Source organism: Dryobates pubescens, chromosome 11 (assembly GCF_014839835.1).
Source record: "Dryobates pubescens isolate bDryPub1 chromosome 11, bDryPub1.pri, whole genome shotgun sequence".
Classification (NCBI taxonomy): domain Eukaryota; kingdom Metazoa; phylum Chordata; class Aves; order Piciformes; family Picidae; genus Dryobates; species Dryobates pubescens.
The window spans coordinates 35051737-35070256 of NC_071622.1; the positions used below are offsets into that span (position 1 = coordinate 35051737).

Here is an 18520-nt window from a genome sequence, read left to right on the forward strand (position 1 = left end):
ACAGCACAGGAGGATCCACCTCAGCAGGAGGAGGAACTTTTTCACTGTGAGGGTCACAGAGCACTGGAACAGGCTGCCCAGAGAGGCTGTGGAGACGTTCAAGCCCTGTCTGGATGCATTCCTGTGTGACCTGTGCTTTATTCTCTGGTCCTGCTCTGGCAGGGGGGCTGGACTTGAAGGTCTCTGGAGGTCCCTTCCAACCCCTAACATCCTGTGAGCCTGTAATAAGTGTTAGGCAATTTGACAAGAACAGGAAATGACTCAACAAAGAGAATCCAACAGGCATGCTAAAATACCAAAGGCTTGTTAAAGGCTGGGATACAGAATGAAGACAAGCTTTCCTTAGTAAACTTTTTATTAAAATGGAGCTATCTTTACATATTTAAAATACTTTTATATCCAAATTAGGCAATATTTATGAAAAACAACTGTATGTAAACACCTGCATAAAAATATGCAAAATCACAGCTAAGCAATAGAAAGCAAGAGAGAGCAGGTTCCAAAATGGACTTCAGGACTGGAATACCTGAGTTTTCAGTAAGCTGATTTCCTGCATTTCACTGATTTATAGCAGTTAAATTTAAGAGTGTATCTGATCTCATACAAAGCATTTCTTTGGTTGGGAGGAACTGCATGGAAAAGGCAGAAGAGATCAAGCAGAGAGATTACTCAAGGCTTATCTTCAGAGTCTTCTTCCACATGAAGATGCACTGCTTGAGATGCTAGGAACGACTCCCATGTAGCAAGGCACTAGAAGAGAAAGACAAAACACAGACACATATGAGAATAGCACTTAAAATACTCCAAAACACAGATACATATAAGAATAGCACTTAAAATACCCCAAAACACAGATACATATGAGAATAGCACTTAAAATACCCCAAAACACAGATACATATAAGAATAGCACTTAAAATACCCCAAAACACAGATACATATGAGAATAGCACTTAAAATACCCCAAAACACAGATACATATAAGAATAGCACTTAAAATACCCCAAAACACAGATATATATGAGAATAGCACTTAAAATACCCCAAAACACAGATACATATGAGAATAGCACTGAAAAAAAACCCAAAACACATCAAAGAATCCCAGAAACAAACATTCAGGTTGGAAAAGACCTCAGGATCACCAAGTCCAACCCAGAACCCTACTCTACAAAGGGTCAGCCCTAAACCATAGCCCCAAGCACCACATCCAAAACACCTTTAAACACATTCAGGCTTGGGGACTCCACCTCCCTGGGCAGCACATTCTAATGCCTGACCACTCTTGCTGGGAAAAAAGGCTTCTTAATGTCCAGTCTAAACCAACCCAGTGGCAGCTTGAGGCTGTTCCCTCCTTCTATCACTAATGACCTGTGAGAAGAGACCAGCACCAGCTTCTCTACAATGTCCTTTCACACATATGAATACAGCACTTAAAAAACCCAAACCACATACATATGGAAGAATACAGAACTTAAAAAACCCAACCAAACCACAGCTACATCTGAATGTAGCACCCAGATCTGTAAAACTGGTAGCCAAGGGCAAGAGAAAAAGAATTAGCAGAATATAGATGCATTGTCACAAGCAGGCACTGTGGGACTATGGTGAGAACAAAATACAGTTTCATATCCAGCACACAGAATCACAGAGTCACAGAATTGTCAGAGTTGGAAGGGACCTCAAGGATCATCCAGTTCCAACCCCTGCTGCCATGGGCAGGGACACCTCACACTACAGCAGGTTGCTCAGAGCCACTCCCAGCCTGGCCTTCAAAACCTCCAGGGATGAGGCTTCCACCACCTCCCTGGGCAACCTGTGCCAGTGTCTCACCACCCTCATGGGGAAGAATTTCTTCCTAACATCCAATCTGAATCTACCCATTTCTAGTTTTTTTTCCATTTCCCCCAGTCCTATCACTCCCTGACACCCTAAAAAGTCCCTCCCCAGCTTTCTTATAGCCCCATTCAGACACTGGAAGGCCATAATAAGGTCTCCTGGGAGCCTTCTCTTCTCCAGACTGAACAGCCCCAACTCTCTCAGTCTGACTCCACAGGAGAGGAGCTCCAGCCCTCTGCTCATCCTCGTGGCCCTTCTCTGGACACGTTGCAGCATGCCCAGCACAGTGATATGCACAATGCAGCCAACATGCTGAGCAAGCTGTAAAGGTCACTCTTGCACCTTGACAAGCACACAGTACAAGCATTGTCATTGTGTGTGTGTGTTAGCAGGAGAGATGCTAGCATTAATTATGCTCTTCTTTAATCTCTCTCTGTAGCCACAGGCAAAGACCTCTTCCAGACAGCTCACAGTCAGGCAGATCCCCTTGCCAGCTCTGTGGATTCCTACTGTGTACCCAATTTTCTTTCCAAGTTAAATACAAATATTTCCTCTCTAAGTACTACACAGAGAACTCATTTTACCCCCTGAGTAAAGGGAAAGAAATGGCACCACGAAGGCAGGGGGGTGGGGAAATCATGGCAAGTGGCATTCCTCTCCCTATGGGAAAATGTATTTCTAATTGTCCAAACTGAATTTTCTATTTGAACCACCAAGACTGTCAGCAGCAAAATCAGTTCCCCCCCTCCAATGGCTTCAGTTCAGTTTGGCTTAAATGAGGGCTGGCAATGTGGCAAACCATCATTAATCACAGGTGAGTGTTGAGAATCATGGCAAGGCTGTCACTGGGTAACAGGTAGTGTGCTGATGCTACCAAAGTACCAGGTTACTGCTGTTTCAAGTCTGGCACTAGAAGAGAGCAGGCAAAATGGTGCAATAATTGTATTGATCCTATTGGGGGAAAAAAATCTTGAAATGGAAATGTTGTAATAAAATACCATAGAGTGGTCCAGGCTGGAAGGGATCTCCGAAGCTCATCCAGTCTGACCTCCCCACAGTGAGCAGGGACATCCCCAATGAGATCAGGCTGCTCAGGGCCTCATCCAGCCTCACCTTGAATATCTCCAGGGATGGAGCCACAACCACCTCCCTGGGCAACCTGTTCCAGTGCTCCACCACCCTCATAGTAAAGAACTCCTTCCTCACATCCAATCTCCATCTGCTCTGCTCTAGTTTGAAGCCATTGTTCATCATCCTGTCACTGCAGGCCTTTGCAAACAGTCTTTCTCCAGCCTTCAGGTACTGTAAGGTTCTACTAGGTGTCCTCAGACCAAACACCCCCAGCTCCCTCAGCCTGTCCTCATAGCAGAGGTGATTCAACCCCCTGACCATTTTCATGGCCCTCCTCTGGACCTTCTCCATCAGGTCCATGTCCTTCCTCTGTTGAGGGCTCCAGACCTGTATACAGTACTCCAGGTGAGGTCTCACCAGAGCAGAACAAAGTGGCAGAATCACCTCTCTGGATCTGCTGGCAATGCTGCTTTGGATGCAGCCCAGGATGTGATTTGCCTTCTGTGCTGCAAGCTCACCCTGCCTGCTCATGTCCAGCTTCTCATCCATCAGCATCCCCAAGTCCTTTTCCTCAGGGCTCCTTTCTATCACCTCCTCCCCCAGCCTGTACTGACAGAGGATTGTTCTGGTGCAGGTGCAGAACCCTGCACTTGCTCTTGTTGAACCTCACAGTATCACAGTATCACCAAGGTTGGAAGAGACCTCAAAGATCATCAAGTCCAACCTGTCACCACAGACCTCATGACTAAACCATGGCACCAAGTGCCACGTCCAATCCCCTCTTGAACACCTCCAGGGACAGTGACTCCACCACCTCCCTGGGCAGCCCATTCCAAACAGAACAGAGTTTGGAACCTCACAAGGTTCACCTGGGTACCCCCTCTCCAGCTTGTCCAGGCCCCTCTGGATGCCATTCTGTACCTCTGGTGTACCAACATCACCACTCAGCTAGTCCCTTAGCCTGGAAACCATGAATCTGTTCCTCTTTCTTTTCAGATCTTGATGACAAAATCCCCAAGTGGCTTCTGCTGTTTTTGTGCACGACTACATGAGGCTGCTGTTCAGAGCTATCTAAGGTCTAAATTACTGTGAAAAGAGAGCAATAATAGGGTAAGATTCATGTGGAAATCTGCTTGCATCACTGACATTTTAGAGAAATGTTACTTTGAAATGGTAAATATAAAATCAGGCAGAAACAGTGACAATAGTGAGGCATTAAGCAGTGATCTGCAAGTGCTGCAAACTGATTTCTGACTTAAATGGTCTTTTGCCCTTTTGAATAAAGCCTTTAGGGCTTTAGATTCTCCCCTACTGCATGTGACACTGGCAGCTGAGTCTATCTGAGATGACTGAGCTAGAATGTGGCATCTTAGTTTTCGAATGTCAGTGAGGCTGATGCTAGCAGTGTGTCTCCACTGTGGTGTTTGGACTCATAGAATCACACAGTTGTCAGGGTTGGAAGGGAGCTGAAGGATCATCCAGTTCCAACCCCTCTGCCATGGGCAGGGGCACCTCACACTACAGCAGGTTGCTCAGAGCCACTCCCAGCCCGGCCTTAAAGACCTTCCACCACCTCCCTGGGCAACCTGTTCCAGTGTCTCACCACCCTCATGGGGAGCAACTTCTTCCTAACATCCAATCCAAATCTCCCCTTCTCTAGCTTGGATCCATTCTCCCTAGTCCTATCACTCCCTGACACCCTAAAAAGTCCCTCCCCAGCTTTCCTGTAGCCCTCTTCAGATACTGGAAGGCCACAATAAGGTCTCCTCAGAGCCTTCTCTTCTCCAGACTGAACAACCCCAACTCTTTCAGTCTGTCCTCATAGGAGAGGAGCTCCAGCCCTCTGATCATCCTTGTGGCTTCTGATTTCTGTTTGCTAGAGCCCAGCCTACATCAGCATCCAAAAAAAGGTGCAGGGCACGTCTGTTTCTCTAGGCTTCTAGGTGCAGGACAGGAAATGATCACCACAGGATGATCACAAGATTTTAGGGGTTGGAAGGGACCTCCAGAGATCTTCATGTCCAACCCCCCTGCCAGAGCAAGACCATAGTATCCAGCACAGGTCACACAGGAACACATCCAGACAGGGATGGAAAGTCTCCAGTGAAGGAGAATCCACAAATTCACTGTTCCAGCACTCTGTGACCCTCACAGTGAAGAAGCTCTTCCTCATGTTGAGGTGGAACCTCCTGTGCTGTAGCTTATATCCATTGCCCCTTGTCCTATCAGAGGATGCAGCTGAGCAGAGCCTGTCCCCTCCTTCTTGACATCCAGCCCTCAGATATTTAGAGACATTGATTGAATTCCCTCTCAGTCTTCTCCTCTCCAGACTAAACAGCCCCAGGGCTCTCAGCCTCTCCTCATCAGTCAGTGCTCCAGTCCCTTCAGCATCCTTGTAGCCCTCCCAGACTCTCTCCAGCAGATCCCTGTCCCTCTTGAACTGGGGAGCCCAGAACTCGATGCAATATTGCAGGTGAGGTTTCTTGAAGTCTTTTGTTTGAAATGACTGATGGAGTTTTTTTTCTCAGCCACAGTTTAATTTATACCTTGTAACTGCCACGCTCTGTAGTTCTGTACTTCCAGCAATGTGCATTACAACACTTCTATCAGCACTGGCTAGAATGTAAAAATGCCTTTCTGTTAGCTTTGCAACCCTGACCCAAATGGCAGTGGTTAAGATGTAAATACAGGATGTTCCTTAAGCAGACAGATACAAGCTCCTGATCCCCTCAGGGATCAGTGGTGGGACCAGTCTTGGTTAACATCTTTGTTGGTGCCATGGACAGCGGCAACGAGTGCACCCTGAGCAGATTTGCTGATGACACCAAGCTGTGTGGTGCAGCAGACATGCTGGAGGAAAGGGATCCAGAGGGACCTTCACAGGCTGCAGAAGTGAGCCCAAGACAACCTCATGAGGTTCAACAAGAACAAATGCAAGATCCTGCATCTGGGCACCGATATAGGCTGGGCAGGGACTGGCTTGAGAGCAGCCCTAAAGAAAAGGACCTGGGGGTGCTGGTGGATGGGAAACTCAACATGAGCCAGCAGTGTGCACTTGCAGCCCAGAAAACCAATCAGAGCCTGGGAGATGAGGTCTGTGGTGACAGGTTGGACTTGATGATCTTTGAAGTCTCTTCCAACCTTGGTGATTCGGTGATTCTGTGACTCTGTGAAGAGAAGTGTGTCCAGCAGGTTGAGAGAGGTCATTCTCTCCCTCTGCTCCACTCTAGTGAGACCCCACCTGGAGCACTGTGTCCAGTTCTGGAGCCCCTATTGCAGGAAGGATCTGGAGGTGCTGGAGTGTGTCCAGAGAAGGGCCACAAGGATGATCGGAGGGCTGGAGCTCCTCTCAGTATCAGTATCACCAAGGTTGGAAGAGACCTCTAAGATCATTGAGTCCAACCTGTCTCCACAGACCTCACGACTAGATCATGGCACCAAGTGCCACATCCAATCTCCTCTTGAACACCTCCAGGGATGGTGACTCCACCACCTCCCTGGGCAGCACATTCCAATGACGAACGACTCGCTTGGTGAAGAACTTTCTCCTCACCTTGAGCCTAAACCTCCCCTGGTGCAGTCCTATGAGGACAGACTGAGGAAGCTGGCACAATCTGCAGAAGAGAAGGCTCCAAGGAGACCTTCTTGTAGCCTTCCAGTATCTGATGAAGGCTACAAGAAAGCTGGGGAGGGACTTTTTAGGGTGTCAGGGAGTGATAGGCCTGGGGGGAATAGAAAAAGAGTAGAAATGTGTAGATTCAGATTGGATAGCAGGAAGAAATTTTTGCCCATGAGGGTGGTGAGACACTGGCACAGGTTGCCCAGGGAGGTGGTGGAAGCCTCATCCCTGGAGGTTTTTAAGGGCAGGCTGGATGTGGCTGTGAGCAACCTGCTGTAGTGTGAGGTGTCCCTGCCTATGGCAGGGGGTTTGGAACTGGATGATCCTTGAGGTCCCTTCCAACCCTGACAATCCTATGATTCTACTGAAGTCTTTCCAGACAAAGATGTAGAGCATCTTCTTTTTTTCTTTCCCCCCACTTCCACAAGCTACTCATCTTTTAATGTATCCTCATTTATATAACCAAAACACATTTTCCAAGCTGCAGGAGCATCGGTGGCTCATTTGGCTGTCAGACATTACAGTGTCGCTCCAGCTGACAGGTTTTATAATTAACCACAGCAAAACAAAACTGGGGCTCTGTGCCTTAGGCTCCAGCTTTTTATACTGTGAAGCATGAACTGCATGCATGACATTCTGCTAGTGAGGTATGCTTCGACACTACTACGGAATCATTTCACTTAATTCTCCAGAGAGGTCAAAAATGGAGATCTGAAAGAGGATCAGCCAGCTTTCACCAGGGGACAGAGAGGAAAATGAGTCAAAGAAAAACCCCAGAGTCACAGAGTCTCAGGGCTTGGACTCGATGGTCTTTGAGGTCTCTTCCAACCTTGGTGATACTGTGATACTGTGACCTTGAAAGCTCATCCAGTGCAACCCCCCTGCCAGAGCAGGAGCACCTATACCAGATCACACAGGAACATACCCAGGCAGGTGTTGAGTATCTCCAGAGAGGGAGACTCCACAACCCCCCTGGGCAGCCTGTTCCAGTGTTCTGTCACCCTCACAGTCAAAAAACTTTTCCTCATGTTTCCATGGAACTTCCTATGCCTCAACTTCTACCACAGCCCCTTGTGCTCTTGTTGGGCATCACCCAGCAGAGCCTGGCTCCATCCTCTGGGCACTCACCCTGCATATCTTTATCAACAGGAATGATGTCACCTCTCAGGCTCCTCCTCTCCAAGCTTCAGAGCCCTCAGCTCCCTCAGGCTCTCCTCATAAGGAAGATATTCCACTCCCCTCATCATTTTTGCACTGGACTCATTCAAGCAGTTCCCTGAGGTCCTTCTTGAACTGAGGGGCCCAGAACTGGACATAATACTCCAGATGAGTCCTCACTGGGGCAGAGTAGAGAGGGAGGAGAACCTCTCTTGACCTACTGACCACAGCCCTTCTAATACACCCCAGAATGGCATTGGCCTTCCAAAGCCAGGGAATTAAATGTGCATGCATAGAATTGAAAGTCATAACCCCGTTATGTGTAAAAGCCTAAATACACACAGTAAAAGAGGAAGAGCTTAAATAAGGCTGCTTTACCTAAAATATTCTGATTACAGGTCACACATCTATTATGCAACATCATTTTTAGAGAAACCAGTGCAAAGCTCTTCAGATAATAGGATTGCATGTCTAACACAACAGGAGATAGAGAATCATAGAATCAACAAGGTTGAGAAAGACCTCAAAGATCATCAAGTCCGACCTGTCACCCAAGACCTCATGCCTGCTAGACCATGACACCAAGTGCCACGTCCAACCCCCTCTTCAACTCCTCCAGGGATGGTGACTCCTCCACCTCCCTGGGCAGCACATTCCAATGCCTAACAACTCTCTCTGTGTAGAACTTTCTCCTCACCTTGAGCCTAAACTTTCCTGGGTGCAGTTTGAGACTGTGTCCTCTTGTTCTGGTGCTAGTTACCTGGGAGAAGAGACCAACCCCCTCCTGGCTACAACCTCCCTTCAGGGAGTTGTAGAGAGCAATGAGGTCTCCCCTGAGCCTCCTCTTCTCCAGGCTAAACAATCCCAGCTCCCTCAGCCTCTCCTCACAGGGCTGTGCTCAAGGCCTCTCCCCAGCCTTGTTGCCCTTCTCTGGACACATTCAGGAGTCTCAATGTCATTCTTAAACTGAGGGGCCCAGAACTGGACACAGGACTCAAGGTGTGGCCTAACCAATGTAGAGTACAGGGGCACAATGACCTCCCTGCTCCTGCTGGCCACACTATTCTTGATGCAGGTCAGGATGCCATTGGCCTTCTTGGCCACCTGGGCACACTGCTGGCTCATGTTCAGCCAGCTGTCAATCAGCACCCCCAGGTCCCTCTCTGTTTGGCTCCTCTCCAGCCACTCTGACCCCAGCCTGTAGCTCTGCATGGGGTTGTTGTGCCCAAAGTGCAGCACCTGGCACTTGGACTTGCTGAATGCCATCATATTGGACTCTGCCCATCTGTCCAGTCAGTCAAGGTCCCTCTGCAGAGTCCTTCTACCCTCTAACTGATCAACACCTGCTCCCAACTTGGTGTCATCTGCACACTGCTGATGACTCAATCCCCTCCTCCAGACTGTCAATGAAGATATCAAACAGGATGGGGCCCAGAACCGATCCTGGGGGGACACCACTAGTGACTGGCCACCAGCTGGATGTGGCACTAGAACATACAGCAGGGATGCTTACAAGCAGTGTGCCACATGCAATGTGTGTGCTTTTGTCACAGTTCCTTGCTTTCCATAGTGGATACCTTAACTATACCATTCATGAGGAATATGCCATGGAAACATGAGGAAAAGGTTTTTTGACTGTGAGGGTGACAGAACGCTGGAACAGGCTGCGCAGGGCGGGTTGTGGAGCCTCCCTCTCGGGAGATATTTACAACCTGCCTGGATGTGCTCCTCTGTGACCTGCTCTGGCAGGGGGGTTGGACTGGATGATTTTTTGATGTCCCTTCCAGCCCTTAACATTCTGTGATTCTGGCAGTTTCTGGAGAAGATTCTGAGCATGAAATTTTGGTCTGAGAGAGACAAAAACAATACCTTCACAGTTTCAGGGTGCAAGGAAAGTAGAACTAGTGTGCATAGAAACAGTGATTCCTACATTCAGAAATGTATTCCTAAAGGCATTTAAAATAATGTTTTGTGGTTGTTATGGGATGGATTGGATCCCCCCCCCCCATAACTTCGTTTAGAATCTGCCCCAAAGAGCAATTTCACCACACTCATAATTCATAATTTGGAAGTAAAAATGGAATTGCATTTACAAAAGTAAATACATTAAAATTATTTAAGGTAGTCACAGGATCATAGAATTGCCAGGGATGGAAGGGACCTCAAGGATCATCCAGTTCCAATCCCCCTGCCATGGGCAGGGACACCTCACACTACATCAGGTTGCTCACAGCCATATCCAGCCTGGCCTTAAAAGCCTCCAGGGATGGGGCTTCTACCACCTCCCTGGTCAACAGCCATGTACAGAGTGTATTTACATCTATAGGCACAGCTTAACACAGCTCAGAGCCCCCCTGTACCTTAATTCACCTCTTATATCCCCTCCTGGGTGCAAAGGGCCCCAGGAGGCCATACAACCACAGGAGCTCCCTCTCCACCCCCTCTACCTTACAGAAGCCAGAACACAGAAGCCACCAAGGTCAATGGGAGAATAGCAAAGCCCAAGCAGGAGCAGTGAGAGAGACAGCAGCTTGTACTGCAGAATAGAAGCTATTCTTCAGGCCAATTGAGTGAGATGGACTTCTCTTTATTACAGTATGAACTCTGAGGAGTCCACCCCTCTCAGACTGTCCCAGTCCTCTGGAAAATTCTATTTACAACTACATTTCTCAAGCAGGCTGCGAGACTTGGCTCTGTTCAGCCTGGAGAAGAGCTGGCTCTGGTGAGACATTACAGAGGCCTTCAGCTACCTGAAAGGGAGGGTACAAGAAAGCTGGGGAGGGACTTTTTACAAGGACTTGTAGTGATAGGATGAGGGGCAATAGCTTTAAGCTGGATGAGGGGAGATTTAGACTGGGTATCAGGGAGAAAGTCTTGACAGTAAGGGTGGGGAGACAATGGAACAGGCTGCCCAGGGAGGTGGTAGAAGCCTCATCCATGGAGGGTTTTAAGGTGGACAGGCTGGATGAGCCCTTGAACAACCTGTATCTAGGGTGAGGTGTCCCTGCCCATGGCAGGGGTGCTGGAACTAGATGATCCTTGAGGTCCCTTCCAACCCAAAGCATTGTATGAATAAGTATCAGTTCCAATCTTCAACAGTGGTTGAAGCAGAACAGTGGCTTTGAAGCTTCACACACAAACTGGCTCAGCCACGTGGGAGCTCTTGAAAATCACATGGAATTTGTTAGCTACATTCCAGGCATTGCTAAGGTAGGATGTGATCAACATGCCTGAGCAGCTAACCTTTTTATTTTGCTGTGCAACCAAGTGAGTGGCTAAAAGCATCGCTACAGAAGACCCTAGGGCAAACAACAAATCTCATCTATTTTTCTCCAGCTTATAGAGCCAGAGAGAGAGGCACACAAGGGCTCTGGAGTCAGGGAGAAGTTGCTGTAATGGGGATGGAGTTGTTGTTTTACCCTAATGAATCTTTCCTCTGTACAGCAATGTAGGTCAGAGGGATAAGCTAAACACAGAAATAAACTGAATTAATGTTTGAAGTCATTAAGAAAATCAAGGAAAAAAATCTCACTGTATCAATGATTAAGTTTAGCATTTTATCTGATTATAATGCAAAGTTTGAACACAGGCTCACAGGATGTTAGAGGTTGGAAGGGACCTCCAGAGAGCATCGAGTCCAAACCCCCTGCCAGAGCAGGACCATAGAAACCAGTGCAGGTCACGCAGGATCACATCCAGACAGGGCTGGAAAGTCTCCAGAGAAGGAGACTCCACAACCTCTCTGGGGAGCCTGTTCCAGTGCTGTGACCCTCCCAGTAAAGAAGTTCCTCTTCATGTGAGGCGTCCCTGCCCATGGCAGGGGGGTTGGAAGCAGATGTTCCTTGAGGTGCCTTCCAACCCTGACAGTTCAGTGATGCTACGATTCCAATGTCTAACTGTTCTCATGGTGGAAAAGTTTATTCTGGATTTCAATCAGAATCTCCCCAGCAGTAACTTGTCCCCACTGCCCCTTGTCTTTCCCATGTAACTCCTAAAAATGGAGTCTCCATCATCCTGGCAGCCACCCTTTATGTACTGGTATGTGGCACTAAGTTCTCTCCTAAGCCTTCTCTTCCCAATGCTGAACGAACCGAGCTCTCTCAGCCTTTCCTCATATGGCAGGTCTGCCAATCCTTTGATCATTCTCATGAACACTTTCCAGCCTGTCCACATCTTTTTTGGCCAGCAGGCACCAAATCTGCAGGCAGTGCTCTAGGTGTGGTTTCACCAGTGCTACCTGCATCAGAAACAGGAGTAGAGTTCTGAATTTTTCAAACAAGAACTCCTTTGCATACTGTTTCTCAGGAGATCCTCCACATTCTAGCAATGCACTTACAGTCATTATTAATACTGCATGTGGTTGGCTTTAAGCCTTTGTGGAATAGAGAGAGACTTAATCATGCATTCAGCTCATTTCCAGAAGCAAAGAAAAGGAAGCAGAGAACTCTATGAACTCTTGAGACCAGCTACAGGCATGCCATATGATTGGTAATTCTTGTCTACTAAATGACATTGTATTTAAATGTTTTATTGGAGAGCAGTGAAGGGGAAAAGGACCTGGGGGTCCTAGTGGATGGAGGTTGACCATGAGCCAGCAATGTGCTCTTGTGGCCAAGAAGGTCAACGCCATTCTGGGGTGGATTAGAAGGGCTATGGTCAGTAGGTCGAGAGAGGTTCTCCTCCCCATCTACTCTGCCCTGGTGAAGCTGCATCTGGAATATTGTGTCCAGTTCTGGGCCCCTCAGTTCAGGAAGGACCTCAGGGAACTGCTTGAAAGATTCAGTGTAAAGCCACAAAAATGATTAGGGGAGGGGAACAGCTTCCTTATGAGGAGAGACTGAGTGAGCTGAGGGCTCTGAAGCTTGGAGAGGAGGAGCCTGAGGGTTGACCTTATTCATGTTGATAAAGATGTGCAGGGTGAGTGCCAAGAGGCTGGAGCCAGGCTCTGCTGGGTGATGCCCAATGACAGCACAAGGGGCAGTGGTGGAAGCTGAGGCATAGGAAGTTCCATGGAAACAGGAGGTAAAAAAATTTCCCTGTGAGGGAACACTGGAACAGGCTGCCCAGGGGGGTTGTGGAGTTTCCTTCTATGGAGATATTCAAAACCTGCCTGGATGTGTTCCTGTGTGATCTGCTCGAGGTGACCCTGCTCTGGCAGTGGGTTGGACTGGAGGAGCTTTCAAGGTCTCTTCCAGCCCTAACATTCTGTGATTCTGTGATCTTGCACAATAGCACAGGAAAGCCTCCATTTCCATAGGCTTGCATAGAAGCACTGTAAAGTCAAAGCATTGGGCTTTAATTAGAGCCTTTGTTACCATAGCATTAAGAGACAGAGATTGGTGACTCCACAGCTGGAGAAACAAAGGACTGGTTCCTATTCAACTGCATTAAACACAGAGAGTCAGTAAACTGGAAAGCTGCAGAAATACCTCTGCTTGTTTTGAATTAGTAAATCTGGAGGGAACAGGTGACACTTGAAAGTAGCACTTCATGTAACACTAATTCAGCTTAACGGAGAGACAAACTCTTTCATGCCACGTAACTGATCCTTGACAAGTGGACAGCAGAATCCTTAGGCAACTACAGCTAAGGAAAAATCCAAACAAATGTAAGATCATCCTCTTTCTCCATGCTGTGACACAGAAGAAAGAACATTTCAGATGTGCTGGTGTGCTTTGACACACTGCTGTGCTGTATTTGATCACACTAGCTTCAGTTCTATAGTCTTAAAGGACTGGATGCAAAAGCCAGCAGTAAAGATGAGATTGTCTGTCTCTCATTACTCTGTAGGGAACAATACTCATAGAGAGAGAATAACAGGGGCTTCACTTGGAGGGACAGGGTGGTAGTGTGGGAGTGGTGAGGGCAGTCATGGAAAGCTATGGCAAGGAGGAGAGTGACTAAGTTAGAAAGCAGGCGATGGAGGATTCCTCGGAGGAGAAGGACAGAAGAGCTGGGCAACTGAATCACATCCATGGCATCCATGCTGCATGGGAGCATGGAGAGAAAAGCCAAAAAAACAATAAAGGAGATGAAGGATGCTACAGAAGAAAAGGCTAAGTGACCATCCAGAGGTGCATCAAAAGCATGAAGGAGTAATTTAACTGCAGCCATAGGAAAGAAGGTTGATGATGCAAGCAGTGACTGAAGAAGGGAAGAACACTGGGACAGGCACGGTGTTCCTGCATGAGTTTGACGAGTCAGGCTCAAGCTATTATCTTTTAGGTAGGATTTTAGCAGGAAAATAATGTTCTGATTCTCAGGTTTCTGAGAGTTCTTCCTGAAGTCTGATTTCCAAAGAGCAAAGGCAGATGCCAGAGCTGCTTTTTGTGCTCCTTTCAGGAGCCCATGACACACCTGTATCACAGAATCACCAAGGTCACAGTACATTGAATCACCAAGGTCACAGTACATTAGAGGTTGGAAGGGACCTCCAGAGATCATCCAATCCAAACCCCCTGCCAGAGCAGGATCACCCAGGCCAGTCTGCACAGGAATGCATCCAGGTGGGTTGTGAAAGTCTCCAGAGAAGGAGACTCCACAGCCTCTCTGGGCAGCCTGCTCCAGGGCTGTCACCTTCACTGGAAAGAAGTTTCTCCTCATGTTGAGCTGAAACCTTCTATGTTCAAGCTTGAACCTGTTGTTTCTTGTCTTATTACTGTGCACCACCCAAAAGACTAGTTTGATAAGATGAAGACCCCTGCCAGTAATCACAGGTATTTTAGATCAGAACTCACAAGCTAAATACTCATTTTATCAAATTCTCTTGATTGTTAGGGTTATTATAAGACTGGTAAGCCCCTGTGCTGCAACAAGGAGTGATACAGTCAGCACAATGTTTTCTCTTCCAACTGCTACAGTAAGATGGGGTGGCTTGTAAAAACAACCTACATCTAGTGAGAAACAACAGCAAATGGATTGCAATACTCAAGACAAGCACCACCAAACAATCCTGTCTCAGTTTAAACTAATCTGTCCAGTGTTTCAAAGGCTATTTAAGAAGAACCACTGACAGCTGAGAGGCTTGGCTGAGACACCTGAAAGTTGTGCAGCCATTCAGCAAGATTTGGACAGACTGAGAGCTGGGCAGAGAGGAAACTAATGAGGTTCAACAAGGTTAAGTGCAGAGTCCTGCACCTGGAAAGGAAGAATAAACTGCAACAGTACAGGCTGGGAGGTGATCTGCTAGAAAGCAGCCCTGTGGAGGACTTGGGAGTCCTGGTGGACAACAAGTTCTGCATTGGACAGCAATGTGCCCTGGTGGCCAAGAAGGCCAATGGGATCCTGGGGTGCATTCAGAGGAGTGTGTCCAGCAGATCCAGGGAAGTTCTCCTGCCCCTCTGCTCTGCCCTGGTGAGACCTCACCTGCAATATTGCATCCAGTTCTGGGCTCCCCAGTTCAAGAGGGACAGGGATCTGCTGGAGAGAGTCCAAGTGAGGGCTACAAGGATGCTGAAGGGAGTGGAGCACTGCCTGATGAGAAGAGACTGAGGGCCCTGGGGTTGTTCAGTCTGGAGAGAAGGAGACTGAGAAGGCTGATTTAATAAGTATCTATAAATATCTGAGGGCTGGGTGGCAGGAAGGAAGGGACAGGGACAGCCTCTGATGTTGCACCCTGGGATAGGACAAGGGTCAATGGATATAAACTACAGCACAGGAAGTTCCACCTCAACATCAGGAGGAACTTCTTCACTGGGAGGGTCACAGAGCACTGGAAGAGGCTGCCCAGAGAGGTTGTGGAGACGTTCAAGCCCTGTCTGGATGCATTCCAGTGTGACCTGTGCTTTATTCTATGGTCCTGCTCTGGCAGGGGGTTGGACTTGAAGATCTCTGGAGATCCCTTCCAAGCCTTAACATCCTGTGAGCTGAACCATTTTCTGCAGTGACTTAATGAAAGGAATTTTATGTACAGTACAAGTTTGGACACAGTTCTGAATTAAAACTCTTACCCAGCAAAAAAAACCCAACAACAACCAAAACAAACAAACAACACAAAACATTAAATTAAGAAAAAAATAAAAAGGGAACCAAAGAATTATTTTTATGTTTTCATTTAGCTAATCATTCATTAAGGGAATATTCCTCCACACTTAGCATTGTTTTGACAGACACATGGCTGATACAGAAGTCAGAGATCATCAGGAGCTGAAGAGGATGTGAGAGGATGCCAAAAGCCTGCTGCCTGATTTCAGAAAATATTTTGATCTTAATATGCAACAACAGATTGTCAATGTCCATGTCTCTCCCAGACAGCATGGTAATTAACAAAGACTTGATGATCAGAGCTCTGTCTTTTCAATTATGACTTAACAAAAGGATTTGTCAAATCAGGGCACTGTCACTGGCTAAAGAGGTGACCCACAAAAAGTTCAGAATCCAGGACTGGAAGTCACAGATGTTGACACATAGCTGTGAAAATGGCTAATTTGTAATTAATGGATTGTAATTAATGGATGGCTTAGTGTATTCCTTCCTTGTTTGGTTTTTTTTTTACAGAATAGAGAATAGAATAAACCAGGTTGGAAGAGACCTTCAAGATCATCAAGTCCAACCTATTATCCAACACCACCTAATCAACTAAACCATGACACCAAGCACCCCATCCAGTCTCCTTCTAAACACCTCCAGTGATGGTGACTCCACCACCTCCCCAAGTGCCCATTCCAATGGGCAATCACTCTATGAAGAATTTCTTTCTAACATCCAGCCTAAACCTCCCCTGGCACAGCCTGAGACTGTGTCCTCTTGTTCTGGTGCTGGTTGCCTGGGAGAAGAGACCAACCCCCTCGTGGCTACAACCTCCCTTCAGGTAGTTGTAGACAGCAATAAGGTCTCCCCTGAGCCTCCTCTTGTCCAGGCTTAGCAACCCCAGCTCCCTCAGCCTCTCCTCACAGGGCTGTGCTCCAAACCCCACAAAATAAGTAGAAATTCTTTAAAAAAATTCAGTGCATCTAGGATCCATTGAAAATATGCATGTCATAGAATCATGCAACTGCCAGGGAAGGGATCTCAAGGATCATCTAGTTCCACACCCCCTGCCATGGTCAGGGACACCTCACACTACATCATGTTGCTCACAGCCACATCCAGCCTGGCCTCCAAAACCTCCAGGGATGAGTCTTCCAACACCTTCCTGGGCAACCTGTGCCAGTGTCTCACCACTCCCAAGGGGAAGAACCTCTTCCTAACATCCAATCTGAATCTACCCATTTCTAGTTTTGCTCCATTCCTCCCAATCCTATCACTCCCTGACACCCTAAAAAGTCCCTCCCCAGCTTTCTTGTAGCCCCCTTCAGACACTGGAAGGCCACAATAAGGTCTCCTCAGAGATGTCAATCCACATGAAGGGACTCCCCAGAATGCTTAATGTATTTTGTTTTACTCCTTCAAGTTCTCTTTCTTATTGCATGCCCTTGTAAAAGGTAATTATACCCAAGAGCATCAGCAGTGGGATTTGAGCTGAAAAATAAACATTTCATTTCAACCACTTTTCTTCCTTTTCTGAAAGCATCATTTTCAATTACAGAAAGATTGGATTCCTTCCTTGCCTATGCTTGCAGCATTTGCATTTCATTAAAGAAGGGCAATAAGCTTCTCCTACTGACTTCTCAAGACGGCTCCGTTCCTCTTTAGCCTTGTAAAGCCTGATTGTTCCACAGAGGAATTAACAGTGAGGCCTTCCTGAATGTGCTGTCTGAAATAGTCACCTTTAAATGTTTTTCTCATAAGCCACCTTTGTCTGAGCTTTTCAGGGGGCCTCTTCATGCAGAAGGTTTCCAAACTGGAGCAGAGCAGTTGATGCTGGACTGCAAAGTGGGTTCCGAGTCGTGGCGGTTAGTAAACCGAGAGTGCCCTCTGTCGATGGTGAGCCTGGGATCCACCACGTGGGGACAAACTAATCACCTTTGGCTTGAAACCTGTCAAACCCAAGCTAGCCTCCCTTTCCCCACAAAAACTGATTCTGAAGTTAACACAGGTTTGAACTAGAATGAAAGATTTCCTCTTTAGAGACAATCCAAGAACTTCTGAGCCAGCAGTGTGCCCAGGTGGCCAAGAAGGTCAATGGCATCCTGGCCTGCATCAAGAGTAGTGGGGCCAGCAGGAGCCAGGAAGTCATTCTGCCCTGTACTCAGCACTGGCAAGGCCACACCTTGAGTACTGTGTCCAATTCTGGGCCTCTCAATTCAGTAAAGATGTTAAGATGCTGTAACATGTCCAGAGAAGGGCAACAAAGCTGGGGAGAGGTCTGGAGCACAGCCCTGTGAGGAGAGGCTGAGGGAGCTGGGGGTGTTTAGCCTGGAGAAGAGGAGGCTCAGGGGAGACCTTCTTGCTGTCTACAACTACCTGAAGGCAGGTTGTAGCCAGGTGGGGCTTGGTCTCTTCTCCCAGACAACCAGCACCAGAACAAGAGGACACAGTCTCAAGATGCACAGGGCAAAGTTTAGGCTTGATCTTAAAAAGAAGTTCTTCATAGAGATTGCCCTTGGGAATGGGCTGCCCAGGGAGGTAGTGAAGTTGACATCCCTGGAGGTGTTTAAGAAAAGCCTGGATAAGGTACTTAGTGCCATGGTCTAGTGGATTAGCTAGGGTTGGGTGAACAGTTGGACTTGATGATCTTGGAAATCTCTTCCAACCTGGCTGATTCTGTGGTCTGGGTTCAAAGGGACCTCCCAAAGCTCATCCAGTCCAACCCCCTATGCAGTCAGCAGGGATATCCCCAAATAGTTCAGGCTGCCCAGAGCCCTGTTGAGCCTCACCTTGACTATCTCCAGGGATGGGGCCCCAACCACCTCCCTGGGCAGCCTGTTCCAGTGTTCCACCACCCTCAACCAG

At 47.6% G+C, this 18520-nt stretch overlaps 1 protein-coding gene across 2 annotated transcripts in view; it reads right to left on the bottom strand.

Annotated features, from left to right (window-relative positions):
* Window positions 1-346: 346 nt before the first annotated feature.
* The window catches only part of SNX7 (sorting nexin 7), a 56064-nt gene continuing 37890 nt past the window's right edge, over window positions 347-18520 (bottom strand). For both annotated transcript variants that reach the window (XM_054165047.1, XM_054165046.1), the window contains one exon: window positions 347-750. In XM_054165047.1, coding sequence (XP_054021022.1) covers window positions 670-750 — 81 coding nt within the window. In that variant the 3' untranslated portion in view covers window positions 347-669. The remainder of the gene's footprint in view (window positions 751-18520) is intronic.